Raw genomic sequence first — 18,129 nt, 5'->3', positions numbered from 1 at the left:
TCTGCAATTTACCTGTCTAACATCAGCTTGCTTGCGCTGTGGTTGGAGGAGTGGCAATATTTAAAAACAAGGGCAAAAGTGACTATTTCACACAGCTCTAAGGAGTGGGTTGAAATGTACGGAATGGGTACCAAGAGGAAAATGGGAGAGGGTCATGCTTTTTCAATTTCACTCAAGGTGAGGTTTTTAAATCTAGTCCAGGGTAGGGACATTCAATTTGCAATTGACAAAGTCAAAATTTCTCTGTGTTTTAGAATGAGTTGCTTATTAGGCTATATGTTGATGTGTGCCTGATGCCACCCCTCATCTCTGATTCTCCGCTGTGTGCACAATATCAAGTGTGCACAATATCAAGTGTGCTATAGGCTATTTAGTGTGGTCTCAATCAAATGAACAATAGCCTATACAGTAGGCTATAGGCTACAGATGTGCATGCTTGGAGAAGCACAGATCAAAGTTATATTTCTAAGATAGCTGCTGGGATGGTGTAAATAAAACTAGGCTGCATTATACACTGCAATGGATATTCCAACCCTGAACCCTGGCCTGCTCTGCTCTTGCTGATCAAAACCTTTGTGTGTGCTGCCCAACCAATGGCTGTGCTGTGTAGGCCTACAGTGGCAGTTCAGGAGGAGAGTCAAAGGCTTCTTCTAAAAATGTTTTTTTTTTTTTTGCAATATCTTGTGTGCTTGCTAGCCTATAGCCTATGTTCTGTTCAGTTTGAGAAGGAGAGCAGGAGCACAAAGATGAGAAGGAGGACCGGAGGTCAACTTTGACAGCTTGTTACAACTATAATTTATTGAACTTATTAGAGTTATTGACCTCACAATAAACCAGATTCTAGTAACTTACATTGTGGTGCTGAAACAATCAATAGGAAATGGGCAGCTTTATGATGCTGAAAGTAGGCAATGTTGAATAGGCATCATTTATTTCAATCCTTAATTTTAATGACACTTTATTAACAACAAGAGGGCTTTGTGTTGGAGACTATTTCTTCCTATTTAAGAAATAAGAGGTAGGCCTACCTGTTTGACAGACAAAATGAGTCTAATAGCTGCTATATCCATAGATTTGTCAGACAATACTTCCACCCACTATGCACTCTTTGAAAAGCCTACCTTCGTGTCAGTGAAGGGCTGTTAAGTTTAAACCAGGACTGGAATTGAGGGGGTATGAGAGGGTATGCCATAGGCTTACCTTTATTAAAGAAAATGGGGAAAAAAAGCACAGGCCCACCCCTTGTTGGCTTAAGATTGAGATGTTTTGTTGTTGTACGGATCGTTTATATAAAGTGATCTGCAACAGTGCTTTGGACCTCGGTGCTTTATGCTACGAAACAAGCTGTCAAATACCCAGGAAATACGTGATGCATATGGGTATATCATTGTTTCGTTTCCTTGACATTCAGAGGCTGAGCTACAATCTTCTACAGCCGAAGACACAAAACATGTACTTTGCTTGGGAAGTCATCATATTCTGTCACTATAAACTAATTAAGCTATTCACTTTCTGTACAATAGAAGATGTTTAAACCCAAGACAGCTTTTAGGGAAACACTTGTGACTTTCTCTAGTTGGGTTAAGCCACGGAAGAAGAGCAGCCACCAATTAAAGCTGACATTTTTCTGCGTCGGTAGGCGTACTCTGTCTGGGGTGGAAAGGTCGGGCCTAACTTTTGAAAGTACCATGCTCAGATTCCTAATGACGTCTTAGATTTAATTATTTGCAAACAAGACATACTGATTTGACATTAGAGAAATATGATAAGATGAACACATAGGCATATCTCTGTCTATTCTTAGCCTGTAATTTCGGTATTTTGTGTGGTATTAAAACATATTCTGCTAATACTAAAATGACAGAATTGCATTGCATTTTTCTCAGACCTACAAACAAGATAACAGATTGATGCAATGCTTTTACTATAAAGGAGAACTTTCCACCCCTACTCTTGTCCACGGTGGTCTTTCCCACAACCTTCTGGCCCGCAGCTCTGTGCATCAAAATTCCTGTGTTGCCATGTCATGCTTATAGGACAAAAAAATGTTTCTAAAACTGTATATTTAAGGCTCTGACCTGTCCAAGAAGTGAAGGTAAACGGTAGGCATGTTCTCTGCTATCCACTTGATGTTTTAATCATTATTTTGGGTATAGGGGAGAGCCATCCAGTTTCATTTCAGAGAGGTCTGATTTTCGGAGAGGTCCGATGTGACCCTTATTATAAATAAAGTTCACTCGCTAAAGGGATGTTTTAAGACCCACAAAAAGCAGGTCTTAACAGTTGATTTTGGCATGGAAGAGTTGTGCTTTATGTGCCGGTGCATCTCATATTCAGACTCATAAAAAACATGATTGGTTTCCCCCCATTTCGTTTAAAAACAAAGCATAGCCTTAATCAAGGCTGGTTAACCAAAATGTGTCTTCCCTCTGAATCAGAGAGGTGTGGGGGGCTGCATTAATCAAAGTCTTCGACGCCCAGGGAGCAGTTGTTGTTGGGGGTTAACTGCCCTGCTCAAGGGCAGAACAGCAGATTTTTCAACCTGCTGGCTTGGGAATTAGAAACAATTACCTTTCGGTTTCTGGCCCAATGCTCTTAACCGCTAGGCTACCTGCCGCCGTCAGGTTTACAGCATCGCATAGGCACATCTTTTTTTTAATCCTGGCCATTTGCCAAGTAGCCTATGAATAAAGGGGTTTTAAATGGTCTACTGAGAGTGCTGTGAAATATATTAGAGATTTTTACCCTGATGCTTTTTCATTATTCACAATTCACATACCCGCATACTTCATTATGCTTGTTCAAGTAGACTACCCATTTCCATTTTAAAGAGCGCCCCTCGTCCGATTACCAAAGACACGCTACTCCAAACTATTCGGTTCTCCTATAATGCCATATCAACAGCATTTTGTTAGAGAATCTGCCTCGCACAACAATACAAATAACAGGAGCCTATTATTTTTTTTATAGACGTGTGAATGCTACGCATAAAGACATTTAGGTCGACATGTGCACATTTTGTACAAGTGCCATTGTACGAGAGAAGCGATTTATGATATCATGCTTCTGACCACACACTATTTAGAGATGTTGTTGTTTAAACAAACGGATTGCTTTTGTTTCCTGTTTCATATCAAGCCCTCTGCTACCCTTACCCTAGGCCTAGGCTAAGAAGGCTGGTTCCACAGCAATGTACTGTCTTTTTTATCCTGGCCTTGCAAAGTAGCTATCCATAAAATCTGTTTTAAATGGTCTATTTCAATTTCAGTGCCTTGAATTGAAAATATACTGCACATTCTTAAACATACACACACACATATGCCTACCTGCATACTTAATTTAGCTTGTTCAAGTATCCATCCCCATCTCCAAAGACCGTATCTCATCCGGTTACCAAAGCTGCGCTCCTCCAAACGTATTTAAATGATTCAGTTCTACAATACAGTACCAATGGTAGGCCTAGGCTATATTTTTCTTATTTTCTTATTGCCTCATACATACAATACAATTTACAGGAGCCTAGTATTTTTTATTTTAGGGGAAGAGTGATGCGTAAAGACATGTAGGCTAAGCTAGGCTCATTGAAGCGAATTACAACAATGTTATGTTGACTGCCAACTCTCCAAACATAGTAGGCTATTGAGAAAACACTGGATGTTGATTGGCCAGTGAGTGGCCAAGCCCTCGTCACACCTATTACTTGTTATTCCTCAAAACCCAGCCTTTCGCGCTACTGTGAGCTATTGTGCTCATAATTCCGGCTGTGAAAATAGCTAAACATATTTCTGACACACTACAGGACCTATAGCGCTACTGCCAACCCTTATATTTAAGCGTTGGCAGTTAAAATAGAGCGCCCTGTTTTTGTGCAACTCGAGAAAGCAGAGCCCAAGCTAACACCGCAATTGAGCAGCATGGATCATCATTTATCAACTAAGAGTTGAATAAACAAATACTTCACACAAAATGCCCATTATTCAAAGCAGTATTACTTATTTTCTCAACAATAACTCCTTGCGTAACCTCATTCAACTGTTTAACAAATAGTCTTTCAAAAGTAACTTAAATAGTGCCCCATACCAGAAATTGTGCAGCGATGACAAATATGGGTTTGGTGTCTAACCGTGACCGTAACCATGTGTTGCGATAACCGCAATCATATTCAGAATAGAATTTCTTCTCAAGAATTAATCTAATTCTATATAATTTTCAAGTCTATAAACATATCATTATCAGACTGGCGAACTGGAGAGCCGCCAAACCATTGTCACCAGACAAACAAGATCTTTCATACGAGTGGCAAAGGATTGCCAGGGGGTAGTGGCTTGTGAGAGCACAGCGAGCACAATGAGAGAAGACGACAAACTTCTGCCGTCGGTTAGACCCAAGTCCTCTGAGATAAAGCTGCTGGGAAGAGAGGCAAGAGAGGAGAACTAGAAGAGGATGGAGTGGAAGAGAGGGAGCGAAAATAGGGATCATGAGTGAATGAAAATAAAGAACTCCCTGGATGAAACAACGTTGGAACATATTTCACATCAGCAACACGACCGCCGAGCCCTCTGTCGTCGAGCCCTGACAGTTGGTCATCTAACGATGCTTTATTAACCCCAGTGCAGACGCACAGACACACAAGTCAAACAGCCGGCAGCACAGTACATCTAACGCAGTTTCAAAAAACTAACGTAATGAACAAATTGCTTCAGCAACAACAGACAGTGTAGGATATGTGTACTAACTACGGTGAGCCCATCTGTCTCGAGCAACAACACACACAAACGTTACACAAATGTTCCTTGTTCCTTCTGTCAAACAAGTCTGGCTTCCCGGAAGTGTGTTGTGACATCACACAGCTAGTGAACGGTGGGTCTGGCATGCAGAGGGATTTGAGCACTTAAAGGGCAGCATTAGCACATTCCCCTGGGAGACAGCACTCAGCCAGCCTTCCCTTCCCTTCCCTTCGCCTGCCAGCTGATGCCGCTGCTCAGTAGCCCTACGAAGGTTTGGAATAACGTGCTGATTGTTTAAAGAAGGCCGGGGGAAATGGATAGTGAGGAAGTAAACTTGTCAAAGACCAAGGGCCCCAGAGAGCAATAAGAGAAGGTTTTCACATCTGAAAGCCCAGTCCCCCATCCTCCCTATTCAGATTCACTAGTATCCCCCACCAGCCTTTCACGTCTTGGTTCCAAGACAAACACATAAAGAACATGAGTTCCAGAGCGATGCCAGCGCAGTGGTGGGGAGCCCCTTGCTGAGCCCAGCCTGAGACCCTCTTTAACAGCCAGGGGTCCGGACCCTGGAAGAGGCTCTGTAAAGCATGGCCAGCTGAGCTGGTGGTGCTGCACATCCCCCTGGATCAGAGTGCTGTGCAGTGGGCCACCATGTGAAAACCAGCTGGATAAAGACATTATATAGCACTGCATGACACAGCCTCTTTCTGTCTTTGGTAAAGAAAGTGAACTGCAAAAACTACCTCAGTGAAGCACAATGATTCAAGACATCGCATTAACGATTTTAGTAGTCGTAATATCCCACAGCCAGCAGTAGTAATTCTCACACAGATAAACCCTGATTTACCCTAATAAGTCTAAACAAGGGACATCTCTAAACTAGTAAATATAATATTGTTGGCTCTAAGCTGAGCTCCCTCAGTCTGTGTGGCATACTGTAAATTGGCACGTTCCTCTATTTACACATTTCCACTCGTGGCTTGCGCCTCAAACACAACAACTGGCGGCTTCCAGGAGAACTGTGAGTCAGACGCCGCGCTGCTGAACTTTGGTCTGATTTTAAACGGGCTTTTCAAGAATGAGCCAGAAACAGCAGAGGGTGTGCAGAGGGAGGCACGTAGCTGCGTGGCGTTCTAAGACAAGATGGCAGCTCCCTGGCTACCGCTGCAGCAACAGAGAAGGGGATTACAGCAGCCGGTAAAGTAAATCACACTGGCAGTAGAGCGCTGTAATCCCTGGGATAAAGTGTACAGACCGTAGACGCTCTCCCTCCCTCTCCCAGCTCTTGTCCCCTCCCCTCCCTCACAGTGTGTCCATCCCATCCAACACTCACCTGAGCATGTGGGCTGCACTGAAGACAACATCAAACTCCCCGCTGTCCAGACGCGCCGCCTTCTCAGCCATCTCAGCCGCTTCCAGAAGACGAGACTCCTCCAACAAAAACTGACCTGGGAGCAGCCAGAGAGAACAGAAACACCAAGTTAAAATGCTGTACGTGGATGTATTCCTAGAGTGGGATGAATACTTGCTGGGAATATTGTGTTTGGCCCGTGGAGATAGGGCGGACAGCGGCCGGCCTACCAATGATTTGCTGAAACACAAGATACAAGTAGAGCGTACCATCGCTCTTTGGGTATCGCTCAGGTCCATTTGTCCAATTAGGAGGATCTTGATAGATATGTTACTCTGACATGTGCGTCGGGCCTGGCTGGAGTTCTGCATGTCTGAGGTGCAGCTGAAATTATAGAGCAGGGCCTTTGTAGCCCATCCTATTGAGGCTAGAGTGTGGATCCCTGATGGGGGCATGAACTGGGGTCGGACCTCTCGGAGAGGGTCAGGTTTGTGGAGGAATTAATAGCCTGTTGGTTTTGGTGAGCTCCACTACTGTACAATGCTCCCAGACCACTGGTGGAAACCAAGCATATTTTCCTACATAGCTGCGGATGAAATGTAGACCTTGCTGCTACAGGTCTTAGGTAAAGGAGAGACCACTTCGGCACTGACTGATTTCCAATGTACTGCAGAGCACCTCCATGTTAGAAACACTGCTATGGCAGGGAATAGATTTCAATATGTCAACGCTTGTTTCATTGGAGTGGTTAAGGATAAGTGAAAGCTGTTCCTTAAAATATCAAGACATTTTTACGAAAGATTGATCACACGGTACATTACCACAAATTCTTCTGCTGGCACTCGCTCTCAAACCCACATTTCAAAGAGGACACTTGAAGTGACCTTAGTAGAGATCAAATTGGTTGTTTCTCGTAAGATCAAATGGTGTTCAGCAGAAAAGACATGTCAACTGTCACGTTCCTTCTTTCCACATCTGTGCACATGTCATATTTGAGAACAATGTGAGGAAATTGGGGTTTATCTTCATTGGTCAATAGTGTGAATATTCCCTCACGCTATCCTCCCCAACCAGCCACGTACACAACCTTAATACAGGAAGAGAGGTCAGCCAGCATTGCTAACTACCTGGAAGGGATCCAGTCAAGATGTGTGTCTTTGTGTGTGTGTGTGTGTGTGTGTGTGTGTGTCTCTGTGGATAGGCTTTGGTTCAAAAACCCACAAGAGAGAGTGGTCCTGAGAAATGACTTTTTCTCGGGGTTGGGCTCAATTCAGATTTTTTTTAAATATATTTTTTTATAAATCCAATTCAAGTAGTAAACAGGATACAGAATTGCAATTTTGAATTAGAATTAAAGGAAATACCTCTTCTATTCTACCTCAAATATCGCTTCTATTCTATATTAGGTCTAGTCTATAAAAATATCCATCTTGTACATAAAACATCAAACATGTCGTTATATACATACAGTATTGTTGAAAAAAATGATTTTCAGGACAAACTCTTAAACTGAATGATGAAGGAAAACAAAACTTGTAAGCAAATATTCTAAGTTATTATATTTCAATAATCACTTAGATTTTGTTCAATATGGAGGGAAAAATACTTCATTAACCCTCAAGTTGACCCCGATGCTTTCAAAAAGAAGCCAAACAAATGAAATGGTTGGTGGAAATATACTTGTCTATTCTAAGCACTAAGGTTAAAAGAGCATATGAACATTGTTTCCAGAGAAAAGTTATTTATTCTTTGGTATCTGGAAGTGTGACCTGTCAGATTTAATGAAACTCTCATGTTTTATGACTGAGTGGAATTTCTTTGAATTGCACTGAATTCAATTCTACTTCCTGCCACTCAAACTCAAAATAAAAATTCTACATCCTGTGGAGTTTGGCCAATTCAATTTGAATTTCAACTCATGAGTTGAATGAGGTCAGAACAGTGTAACATACAGATATTATTTGTTGTAGTGCAAAAGTACACTTTTTGGTTGGTTCAATGTGGCCAATGGCATGTCAGAAGATTAACCTTAGTATACAGTATAACCTTTATATCATTTTGGTAAATCAAAAGAAACCCAAAACCCCCAAACTGTACCACTTACCATAGTGCATATAGCAATTTCCTTTAGTGGGGTCTAGTTGGATGGCCTTCAGAAAGTACCTCTCTGCTCCGGTCTTCTGACCCTAAGAAGGGAGATTAATTAGATACATTGTTACTATTTTTTGCCGTTGCTATGCCGTCAATTTCAATATAAAAACATAATTTTACATGTCAGAGCTGATTTTTGCCAAGCCACAAACTAACTGTAACATTAAATCTTAATAAGAAGACATAAAACACATGTAACTACATTATTCTTTTAACACCTTGTGTCATCCTACGAAAGATTTAATCTCAAAGTACACAATGTCATGCTTGGCACAGTTGACTGCCTGGTCTGAGCATTTAATCATAACACACTTCTATCTGTACAAATAACACTTGTATGACCGCAAAAGCGCTGTGTGTGGCCAAACTACTGTAGCTGAGAGAGCGAGACCCAACAGACATGCACACACACACATACAACTGCACACACACACACGCAGTACGACATAGAGACATAGATCTTGAGAGAGGGCGTGGAGAGGCATGCTGGGTTACTCGAGCCTGATGAGGGGCAGCAGCAGCAGTGACAGATTGGGGCCCAGAGGAGCCAGCCCCCCGGGGGCCTCAGAGAGCTGGACCAAATCACTGCTAACACACAGAGGCTCCAGCCAGCACAGCTGCCTCTCTGTCTCACGCACATAACACTGGTCTCATCTGTGTATCAGCTGCACTCTGATCAACAATACATCTATATTCTATAAACATAATGCCAGTTATCAATCATTGCCTATAGAAATCTAAATATAAGAAATGCCACAGCATTTTAAATTATGTTTAAAAAAAAGCTGCAAGGACACCCTTAATTTTACAGTACATATGCCAGTAACTATAATAAATTATGTTTATGCATTCCATTATATAGAATGAAAGAAGACAATTCCTACATTTGAATTAAAAAGTCTTTAAAAAAAAAGCCATTTATCTAAACACTGCAATCCGATATGGATTTTATTTCACCTTTACTTTATCAGGGAATCATACTGAGACCAAGGTCTCTTTTACAGATGAGCCCTAAATGACAGAAATTACAGAAAATACACACATCAATATACTGTATAAATACATGCCTCCATTTTTTCACTGTGCTGACCTTCAATAACTCAAGAAGTATCCACAAGTGTAAATGTTTGAGTGTAATATTCATTGATGTGATGGAACATTTTACGAGCAATAAGTATATGTTTAATGCAGCTCAAGGCGTGAAAGTGACAGTAACAGAGCCAGTGCGAAAGGCATTATTTCTGTATGCTTTCACACTCAAATTCACAAATAGTACAAAGCACTCAGTTGAGGAGCAGCTGGAATAGTCATAACATCAGCATATTTCTGTTTACTCAAGTTCAGACAAAATGTCTGGCAGGAAACCACGTTATGACAATTTAATGCACTGGCTCTCATTGTGCGTGTGGTTTTGAATGGACCCGGATAGTCTAATGTTCATTTCACAATATTGATAGAGAATCTACAGTGTATGAGGTACATACATTGCAGGTTTGACTGAGAAGTGAGGAACTCTCTTTACTGATAAAAAGTTGTCAGGCAATGTGTGGAAAATGACTCCATTGATGTTCTCATGTTTTGAATCCATGCTTTGCCTTATCAGTCCTAGGAGTTCTCTGAGCAGATTGTTGAATGAAATCCAGCTGCATAATTTCAACACTTAGAGCCCATCAGCTTTCCCTCTCACAACTGTCAGGTATCCAGATCAAAACTATATTTAGTGTGGTGGATTGTATGTAGTTGTCACGATCATTTAGAGATGGATTGGACCAAGGTGCAGCGTGGTAGGCGAACATCTTACTTTATTTAAAATGAACACCCAAAATACAAAACAAACGTAACGTTCTGCATGCTACACAGCACCTATACAAAATCAAGGTCCCACAAACAAAAGGTGGAAAAACGTTGCCTAAGTATGATCCCCAATCAGAGATAACGATAGACAGCTGCCTCTGATTGGGAACCATACCCGGCCAACAAAGAAATAGGAAAACTAGAATGCCCACCCTAATCACACCCCGACCTAACCAAATAGAGAAATAAAAAGGCTTTCTAAGGTCAGCGTGACAGTAGTAGAGGTCATCACGGATCCACCTGTACCCAAATACCCGACACCTGATGCTTTCAATATACTTTGTATCCCTCATTTACTCAAGTGTTTCCTTTATTTTGGAAGTGACCTGTAATATGGACGAAGAGGTATTGAAACAAAATGGAATATAACGTTGCGAATGAATTTCGGAATGACACAATTTCATGTGAAGACCTGCATCACTATAGTGAGAGCTTATAGTGCAATTTCTAAAATGATGTATTTGAATGTTTTTGGAGCATTTCTTTATGTATTTTCTTCTTCGGGGGCCCATACTACACAACGAGGATGAGGAACTGATTTGCTGTTTGGGGTAAGTTTCTATAAAACATGTGAAATCACTAAAAAGGTTTCTGGACCCATCTATAATATGTCATTTTACATCAAAAATAGAGAGTTGGTTGTAAAAATAAAACTTCTCCTTTAACTGACTTTAACTGAAGGAAGGGCCAGTACAGATTCGAATGTGAAATCTGCAGTAGAGAGAAAGATGGAAATGTTATAATCTATGCTGCTGCTCTTGCTTTTTAAGAGAGTGGAGCATGGCACCTGTATCTTGTTGTTGTTGTTGTTGGCCAATCATAAGTCATCAAAACAGCAATAATCATAGAGCCTCTAGATATCTAATCAATGTAAGACGGAATTAAAAGTTAAAGGAGAAGGATAGGCTACAACGACCAAGAGCCAACAGGTAGGCTGCTACTTAATACTCTGAATGGAGTTGTTTTTATTTGTAACTGTAGGATGAGAAAGGTCATGCACTGCAGCCTCAATTAGCATAGCTAATAGCTTAACTATCTTCTCCCGGTTTGATGCAGTCAAGACAGGTAATCATATTTGATGATAAATAAACTAGCTATGACAGCTAAACTAATATAGCGCGAGTCGGCTTGGTTGGTTGCTGTCTCTCGTCTCTCCCTCCCTGTTCCCCGTGTTACTCGCTCACAATACGGCCCCTCCCCCATCTGCCAGAGCGGCACCTCTCTCTCCCTCCTCTCCCTTTATCAGCTCTGGTTAATTTAGTAGGTTAAAAAATGACTTTTCTGCTGTTTCCCTCACTGGGATCGGGTCTGGATCCGACCAGGTCTTTACAGAATGAATCTAGTTGTCATCGGGTCCGTTCAGAAAGGGTCTCTATATAAAATAAATTAATTCATGCATATTGTTTCTGGGTGGGAAAGCCCCAGAACCATTTCAGAACGAGTCCAACTTTCTGGACCCGTGAAGTCCTCTAATATGTAGCCAATGCTCTAAACCTGTCTGTGCAGTAAACACAGTAACAGCAGTAGAGAGAAAGCATCATAATAATTATGTTTGATGGATGGCCTGACAGCCTGCAGTGTTTGGAAGAATCTCTCTCTCTCTGACTGTTTGGTGAAGGGGCTGTTTGGTAAGGTGGAGAAATAATATGAAAAAAATCCCTGCCACCCATATCCACTTCCTATTCAGTGTCAACTCATTATAGAGGTGCAATATCCTGTTTTCACACATACTGTATTTATTGTTAGTGGTGACCCCCTAATCTCCCGGTGACATCAGACGCGGAACAGATGTGTATTGCCGCTCTGGCAGCCACCAAGGTAATTATGAATGGAGCCTGCATCACACTAGGCCCGGAAATGACTTGTGAATGACTGAGTTCAATAACACACACCACCACGGTGCATATCTCCGAATGACACCATCCTCCACCATAATCGAGCGAATCACATCCCCCAATGCACCACTAACCCTCTCCATACCCACAAACCCCTGCCAGGATCTGAACCTAGGACCTCTGACTGGACAGCACAGACTTACACAGATTTGCAGATGTTATCACAGGTGCAGCAAAATGCTTATGTTTCTAGCTCCAACAGTGCAGTAATAATATCTAGCAATACAATAACCAATGACCAAAAAGCAAAAAAATCGAATAAATAAACATACATACCTGGGCCGTTTTAGATACAAATGTGTGCTGGGGCTGGTTCAGCCACTGCATTTTACACTATGATCTGTTCTTTCAAAATCATCTCAAGGTTAGCTAGCCTGTAAGTCTGACAGCGCTCTCCTCTCCTCATCCCATAATTTACACCCAGAGGAGAAAGGAGGCCATTGTCTATCTTTGCCTGAGATCCAGGCACACGGCCCTGAGCTCTGAACTCCCCACTTTCCTCTAAGTCAATAGACCTTTCTTAACTAAAACATCTACTTCTCACTCCTTATCAAATCAAATCAAATGTAATTGGTCCATACACATATTTAGCAGATGTTATTGCGGGTGTAGCGAATTGCTTGTGTTCCTAGCTCCAACATTGCAGTAGTATCTAGCAATTCACAACAATACATACACACATCTAAAAGTAAAAGACTGGAATGAAGAAATATAAAAATATTAAATCGAGCAATGTCGGACTGGCATTGACTAAAATATGGTAGAATATAATACTCATTCATATGTATATATTGTAAGGCACAAAGTAAACGTTGTTTAAACATTATTAAAGTGACTAGTGTTCCATTATTTAAGTGACTAGTGTTCCATTATTTAAGTGACTAGTGTTCCATTATTAAAGTGGCCAGTCATTCAGTGAGTTTTGCCCTGCCTGCCATTTTTCTGCTTCTTTTAGATAGTGTTTTTCACCCAGTGTATGCTGTGACAAATGTACATTTCAGAGATTGTGTCTAGTGGCTTCTGTTAATCTTTACCAATTAGTGCCAGCTAACGGTCACCCCAGCACAAGTTTTTTTTTTATGCATGTGATGTCAGAATGCATTCACTGTTCCAAAATGTGATAGGCTTTACTGAGCCGGACAAACTTCTCTCTTCGATGAGAGCCTAAGCACATCCCCAGTGTTTCCCCAGATCAAGTATGCAGACATTTGCGCAGTCTTGCACAAACTTTTTCCCCCTGGCACATTTTCTGGCCGGTGCTCGCATTGCCTTCATTGTTGTTCTCCTTACAAATAATAACTTTGGACATGTGTGCGTTCCTATCAAAGTAAGTGCCTTATTTTCTCTATATAGTGTTGTCGTTTCTACTGTAGCATACAGTATGAATGGAGCATAATGTATTTACAGTTTTATTTACATTTTCAAGTACTGGTGACAAATCATGCATTCTGATTATTGCATCTATTGTAATGGACACCTATGATGTTGTCACGACTTCCTCCAAAGTCGGTTCCTCTCCTTGTTCGGGCTGCGTTCGGCGGTCGATGTCGCCGTAGCCATCGCAGATCTACCTTTCATTTTCCATTTTTTTTGTCTTGTCTCATCTTCCTGCACACCTGGTTTACATCTCCTACTATTAACATGTGTATTTAACCCTCTGTTCCCTCCATGTCTGTGTGGGGTATTGTTTATTGTCTAGGTTTATTGTCAAGGTTTATTGTAAAGGTTGGCATGCTTCCGGCTGGTCTACTACCGGTTTTGTTTTACCAGTGCTTTGTGGCAGCCGGTACTTTTGCTGCATCACTTGTTCTGTGGGCATTTGTTTTGTGACGCGGTTGCGTTCTGTATTATGATTGCCTAAGTAAAGTGCTTTGTCCATTCATCTCTGATCTCCTGCGCCTGACTTCCATGCACCAGCTACACCAACCATTGACAGATGTGTGTAAAATAGTTTTTTGAAGTTTGTATGATGAGCTAAGCTATTTGCAATCTATGTTTTGCACCATGTTTGTTGACATTATACAATGCATTCTGGGTGTCACGTAAACGTCTGTCAGACCAAACATGTTATAACAAAATGAGGTAAAGGAATGTTTCACTCATCTTTCAAGTAAACCTCCAGAAGTGAATGATGGTAGATGACACATCCCCTTTAATATAATTACATACTGCAAACTCATTTTGTCTCCTCTTCTTATCTTTGGATTACGCGAAAAAACAAACATCGTGGCACAAACTACCCATCGTCTGATTACTTTAGATTTTTTTAGAAAGTGTTTTACTCAATTATTATAAGAGTTAGCTAAATATGACTGCTTGTGTTACGTCAATTTTCCCACAGTTAGCGCTAGGCCTAATGTAACCTACATTTTCCGGGTTTGGTGGATTGTGTTATGCTGTCGCTACTTCTATATATGTCTGAAAAGTGCCATCAAAAACAAACTGGTCACATTCAGGACATAGCTTTGTAAGGGCTGTGTTTGTGCAAAATGTTTCTGTGAAAAAACAATGTGGCCAGTTCAAACGCTGACTGTTGTGTCAATCTAAACTGGACGTTCTAAATAAGTGTTCCAATCACACCAGTTTGAGCGTACGCTGCAGGGACCACTGTAGAATGATCACACCGGTTTGAGCGTACGCTGCAGGGACCACTGTAGAATGATCACACTTGTTTTTTGGTATGTGTCAAAGGGTTAAGAAGTAACTTTTCTCTTAAATACCTGCAAAAATTTTATTTAAACACATTACTCAGCTCACCATAGTTTTGTTCAACATGTACAGTAAGATCATGGATATATTTAAGGTTAAATGCTGAATACTCCAGCTTCTCCTTAATACATTATTTTTCTAATAAAATGTCATCAGAACTGGCATACAGTTGAAGTCGGAAGTTTACATATACTTAGGTTGGAGTCATTAAAACTCATTTTTCGACCACTACACAAATTTCTTGTTAACAAACTGTAGTTTTTGCAAGTCGGTTAGGACATCTACTTTGTGTATGACACAAGTAATTTTTCCAACAATTGTTTACAGACAGATTATTTCACTTATAATTCACTTAATCACAATTCCAGTGGATCAGAAGTTCACAAACACTAAGTTGACTGTGCCTTTAAACAGCTTGGAAAATTCTAGAAAATGATGTCATGGCTTTAGAAGCTTCTGATAGGCTATTTGACATAATTTGAGTCAATTGGAGGTGTACCTGTGGATGTATTTCAAGGCCTACCTTAAAACTCAGTGCCTCCTTGCTTGACATCATGGGGAAATCAAGATGCTGGAGGAAACGGGTATTTATTTATCTTGATTGTCCTGGATAGTCCTGACCCAACAAATTAATGGGACTTGAAAAAATCTCTGGTTAAGCACTGGAAATGAGGGGAGACCAATAGGAAGGGCCTGGTCCATCTTTAAACCTGTTGAGTGTAGGGGGCAGTATTTTGATGTTTGGATTAAAAACGTACCCAAATGAAGCAGCCTATTTCTCAGGCCCAGAATCTAGAATATGCATATAACTGTCAGATTAGGATAGAAAACTCTCTAAAGTTTCCAAAACTGTCAAAATATTGTCTGTGAGTATAACAGAACTGATATTGCAGGCGAAAATCCAACCAGGAAGTGGCTTCTATTTTGAAAGCTCCATGTTCCATTGCATGCCTTCCCTCCATTTAAAAAAAATAGTGAGAAAGATCACATCACGTCAGGGGGATGGCTGGTTGCCAGCAGCGTTTTGCATGTGCAACAGAGTGGAACAGCCATTTTCTCTCTCTCTGCTATTGAAGAAGCTACTGTACGGTTGAAATATTATCGATTATATATTTTAAAAACAACCTGAAGATTGATTATAATAAACGTTTGACATGTTTCTACAAACTTTACGGATACTATTTGGAATTTTCGTCTGCCCTGTCATGACCGCTCGAGCCTTTGGATTTCTGAACATAACGCGCCAACCAAATGGAGGTATTTTGGATATAAAACATTTATGGAACAAAAGGAACATTTATTGTGTAACTGGGAGTCTCGTGAGTGCAAACATCCGAAGATCATCAAAGGTAAGCGATTCATTTTATTGCGTTTCTGCCTTTTGTGACTTTGCTGCTAGCTGTTTGTAATGTTTTGTCTGCTGAGAGAGATTTCCTTACATAAACACTTGGTATGCTTTTGCCAAAAAGCAATGCAATTCGCTCTGCAATTCAGCGGATGTTGACGAAAATGATCCTGCTAACGGGATGGCTGCATCAAGAAGTTAACCACTCCAGAGGGCTCATCCCCATCCCAGGACCGTTGAACACATTCATGTCCCTCCCTCAGGGGCCAGACGCTGGGTTGCTGCCTGGAAGAGAGTGGCATCAGCCTGGGGAGAGGGGGGCCATCTTCACCATCCTGGGCCCGATCTGTCACTGCTCACTGTGTGCACCACACGACCCCTTCCCTGTGAACTCTGGAACCCTGTGGAGTGAACTACCCGCAGCACACAAACCAGCCTTTCTCCTATTAGTCAAACATGGGTCAACCACGTGACCTTGGTCAATATCATCTGAGTGCACAGAGGCACAGAATGAGGCACAGAAGGCAGCACGGTCTGGAGTTAGAGGATTCACATCAGATCAGCCACTCCACAGAGATTCCTCAGGGCTAATGGGTTTCAGACGCTGGTTAGTTAGCTCGAGCCATTTGCAACCTCTGTTGTTGAAATTGATTAGGGTTCAATATGGAGTGCCTGTTAAGAATTAGTCTGGGGATTTGGTAAAAGATCTTAAAAACACACAGGGCGGTCATGACATGGGTTTCAATCAGGAAGCTATCGCCACAGGATGATGGGGCACCTTGAGAAATTCAATGTTATCCTCACACAAGCCCGCACACATGCACAAGCCATTGATTAACTGCATACAGACTCTCGGGCTACTTGCGAAGCTGAAGAAGGATAAGAAAGAAGAGGAAGATAATAACGATGATGAAGAACAACTTACCGTGAGGGCGAGGAGTTTGCCGTAGGTCAGGTGTGCTGGGATGTGGTCTGGCTTGGCTCTCAGGGACTCTTTGTACCAGTGCTCGGCATCGGTCAGCTTGTTCAGTCTCATGTAGGCCTCTCCTGCGAGGGGAAGTGAGGGGTTGGGTCAAAAGGTAAGGAGCAACACGTCTTCCTATTGTCTCACACATTCAATGACAGCTAGGGCAGTCATCCAGAAAGGCCAGCCATGACTCCAGCGCACTTTGAAACCCGATACCAAATTCAGGTTTTATTAGCTAATGGAGCTATTACTAGGACTATGTTCAGGGACACACCCATTACAACATTGCTCAGTGACAATCCTGTAAAAATAATAATCGAACCTAAAGGTGGATTTTCAGATCACCCCCCATGTGTTTGTTAGATGGAGTTGTGGGAGGCCTAATATACTTCAGGCCTAACGTACTTTGCTAAGACTGGCCTGAGCTGATCGGATGACATAACGCTGATGACATGAGTAGAAACACCCTCCCTGATCCTTCAGACATCATCTGATACCTCATCCAGCCCCTCACACGTGTTATAAGAATGCTGACGACACAGTTGGGTAAATGGGGAAAGCACAAGCCAAAACAATGTTTTAAATGTAATTATCTCAGGAATAATACAGGGACAGGGGATGTGACAGTGATAGGTTTCACATGAACTTGTAACATGGTTCGTTTTTCAATCCACACCCATGTCTCGGCGAGGAGTGCCAATTACGGGATGTGTAATCTAAACTAGAGGACTGAAGCTAGATAATACACGGGGGATTATGGCTAATCATTTCCATTGATAAGAAACTGGAGAGAAAAAACAGGTGGCCAGGGGTGGACTGGAACAAAAATCCATCCCTGGCATTTTAGCCACACCAGCCCACAACACTGCACGTGTGTTATGTGTGTCAGGACACCTGAGTGACTAAACAAAATCAAATGGGGTACCCTGGAGGTCGAGGCCCCTGGGCATGTCATCTCGCCATGATAACTACAATATGTAGATAGCTGGTTACCTAATTTACCCAGCTAGCTAACATGGCCAGTAGTTGACCAACTTGACATTTCTGGCAGGTCTGTCATACATAAGACATAAGAGGAAAACTGCCCATATTGAAATTGAACTTTGTGCATTGTACTATTACTATTGTAC

General features: G+C 41.7%; 1 protein-coding gene across 3 annotated transcripts in view; it reads right to left on the bottom strand.

Annotated features, from left to right (window-relative positions):
* tmtc2b (transmembrane O-mannosyltransferase targeting cadherins 2b) overlaps window positions 1-18,129 on the bottom strand; it is a 169,511-nt gene that overhangs the window by 19,406 nt on the left and 131,976 nt on the right. For all 3 annotated transcript variants that reach the window (XR_006083616.1, XM_024423883.2, XM_024423885.2), the window contains exons 8-10: window positions 16,958-17,079; window positions 8,183-8,264; window positions 6,061-6,175 (exon numbers count right to left, since the gene is read on the bottom strand). Coding sequence is in view for 2 of the 3 variants with exons in the window: in XM_024423883.2 (XP_024279651.1) it covers window positions 6,061-6,175; window positions 8,183-8,264; window positions 16,958-17,079 (319 nt within the window). In the remaining variant the exon portion in view is untranslated. The remainder of the gene's footprint in view (window positions 1-6,060; window positions 6,176-8,182; window positions 8,265-16,957; window positions 17,080-18,129) is intronic.

The sequence above is a fragment of the Oncorhynchus tshawytscha genome, linkage group LG06 (genome assembly GCF_018296145.1).
Source record: "Oncorhynchus tshawytscha isolate Ot180627B linkage group LG06, Otsh_v2.0, whole genome shotgun sequence".
Taxonomy (NCBI): domain Eukaryota; kingdom Metazoa; phylum Chordata; class Actinopteri; order Salmoniformes; family Salmonidae; genus Oncorhynchus; species Oncorhynchus tshawytscha.
This window is presented reverse-complemented; position numbering and strand designations above follow the sequence as displayed.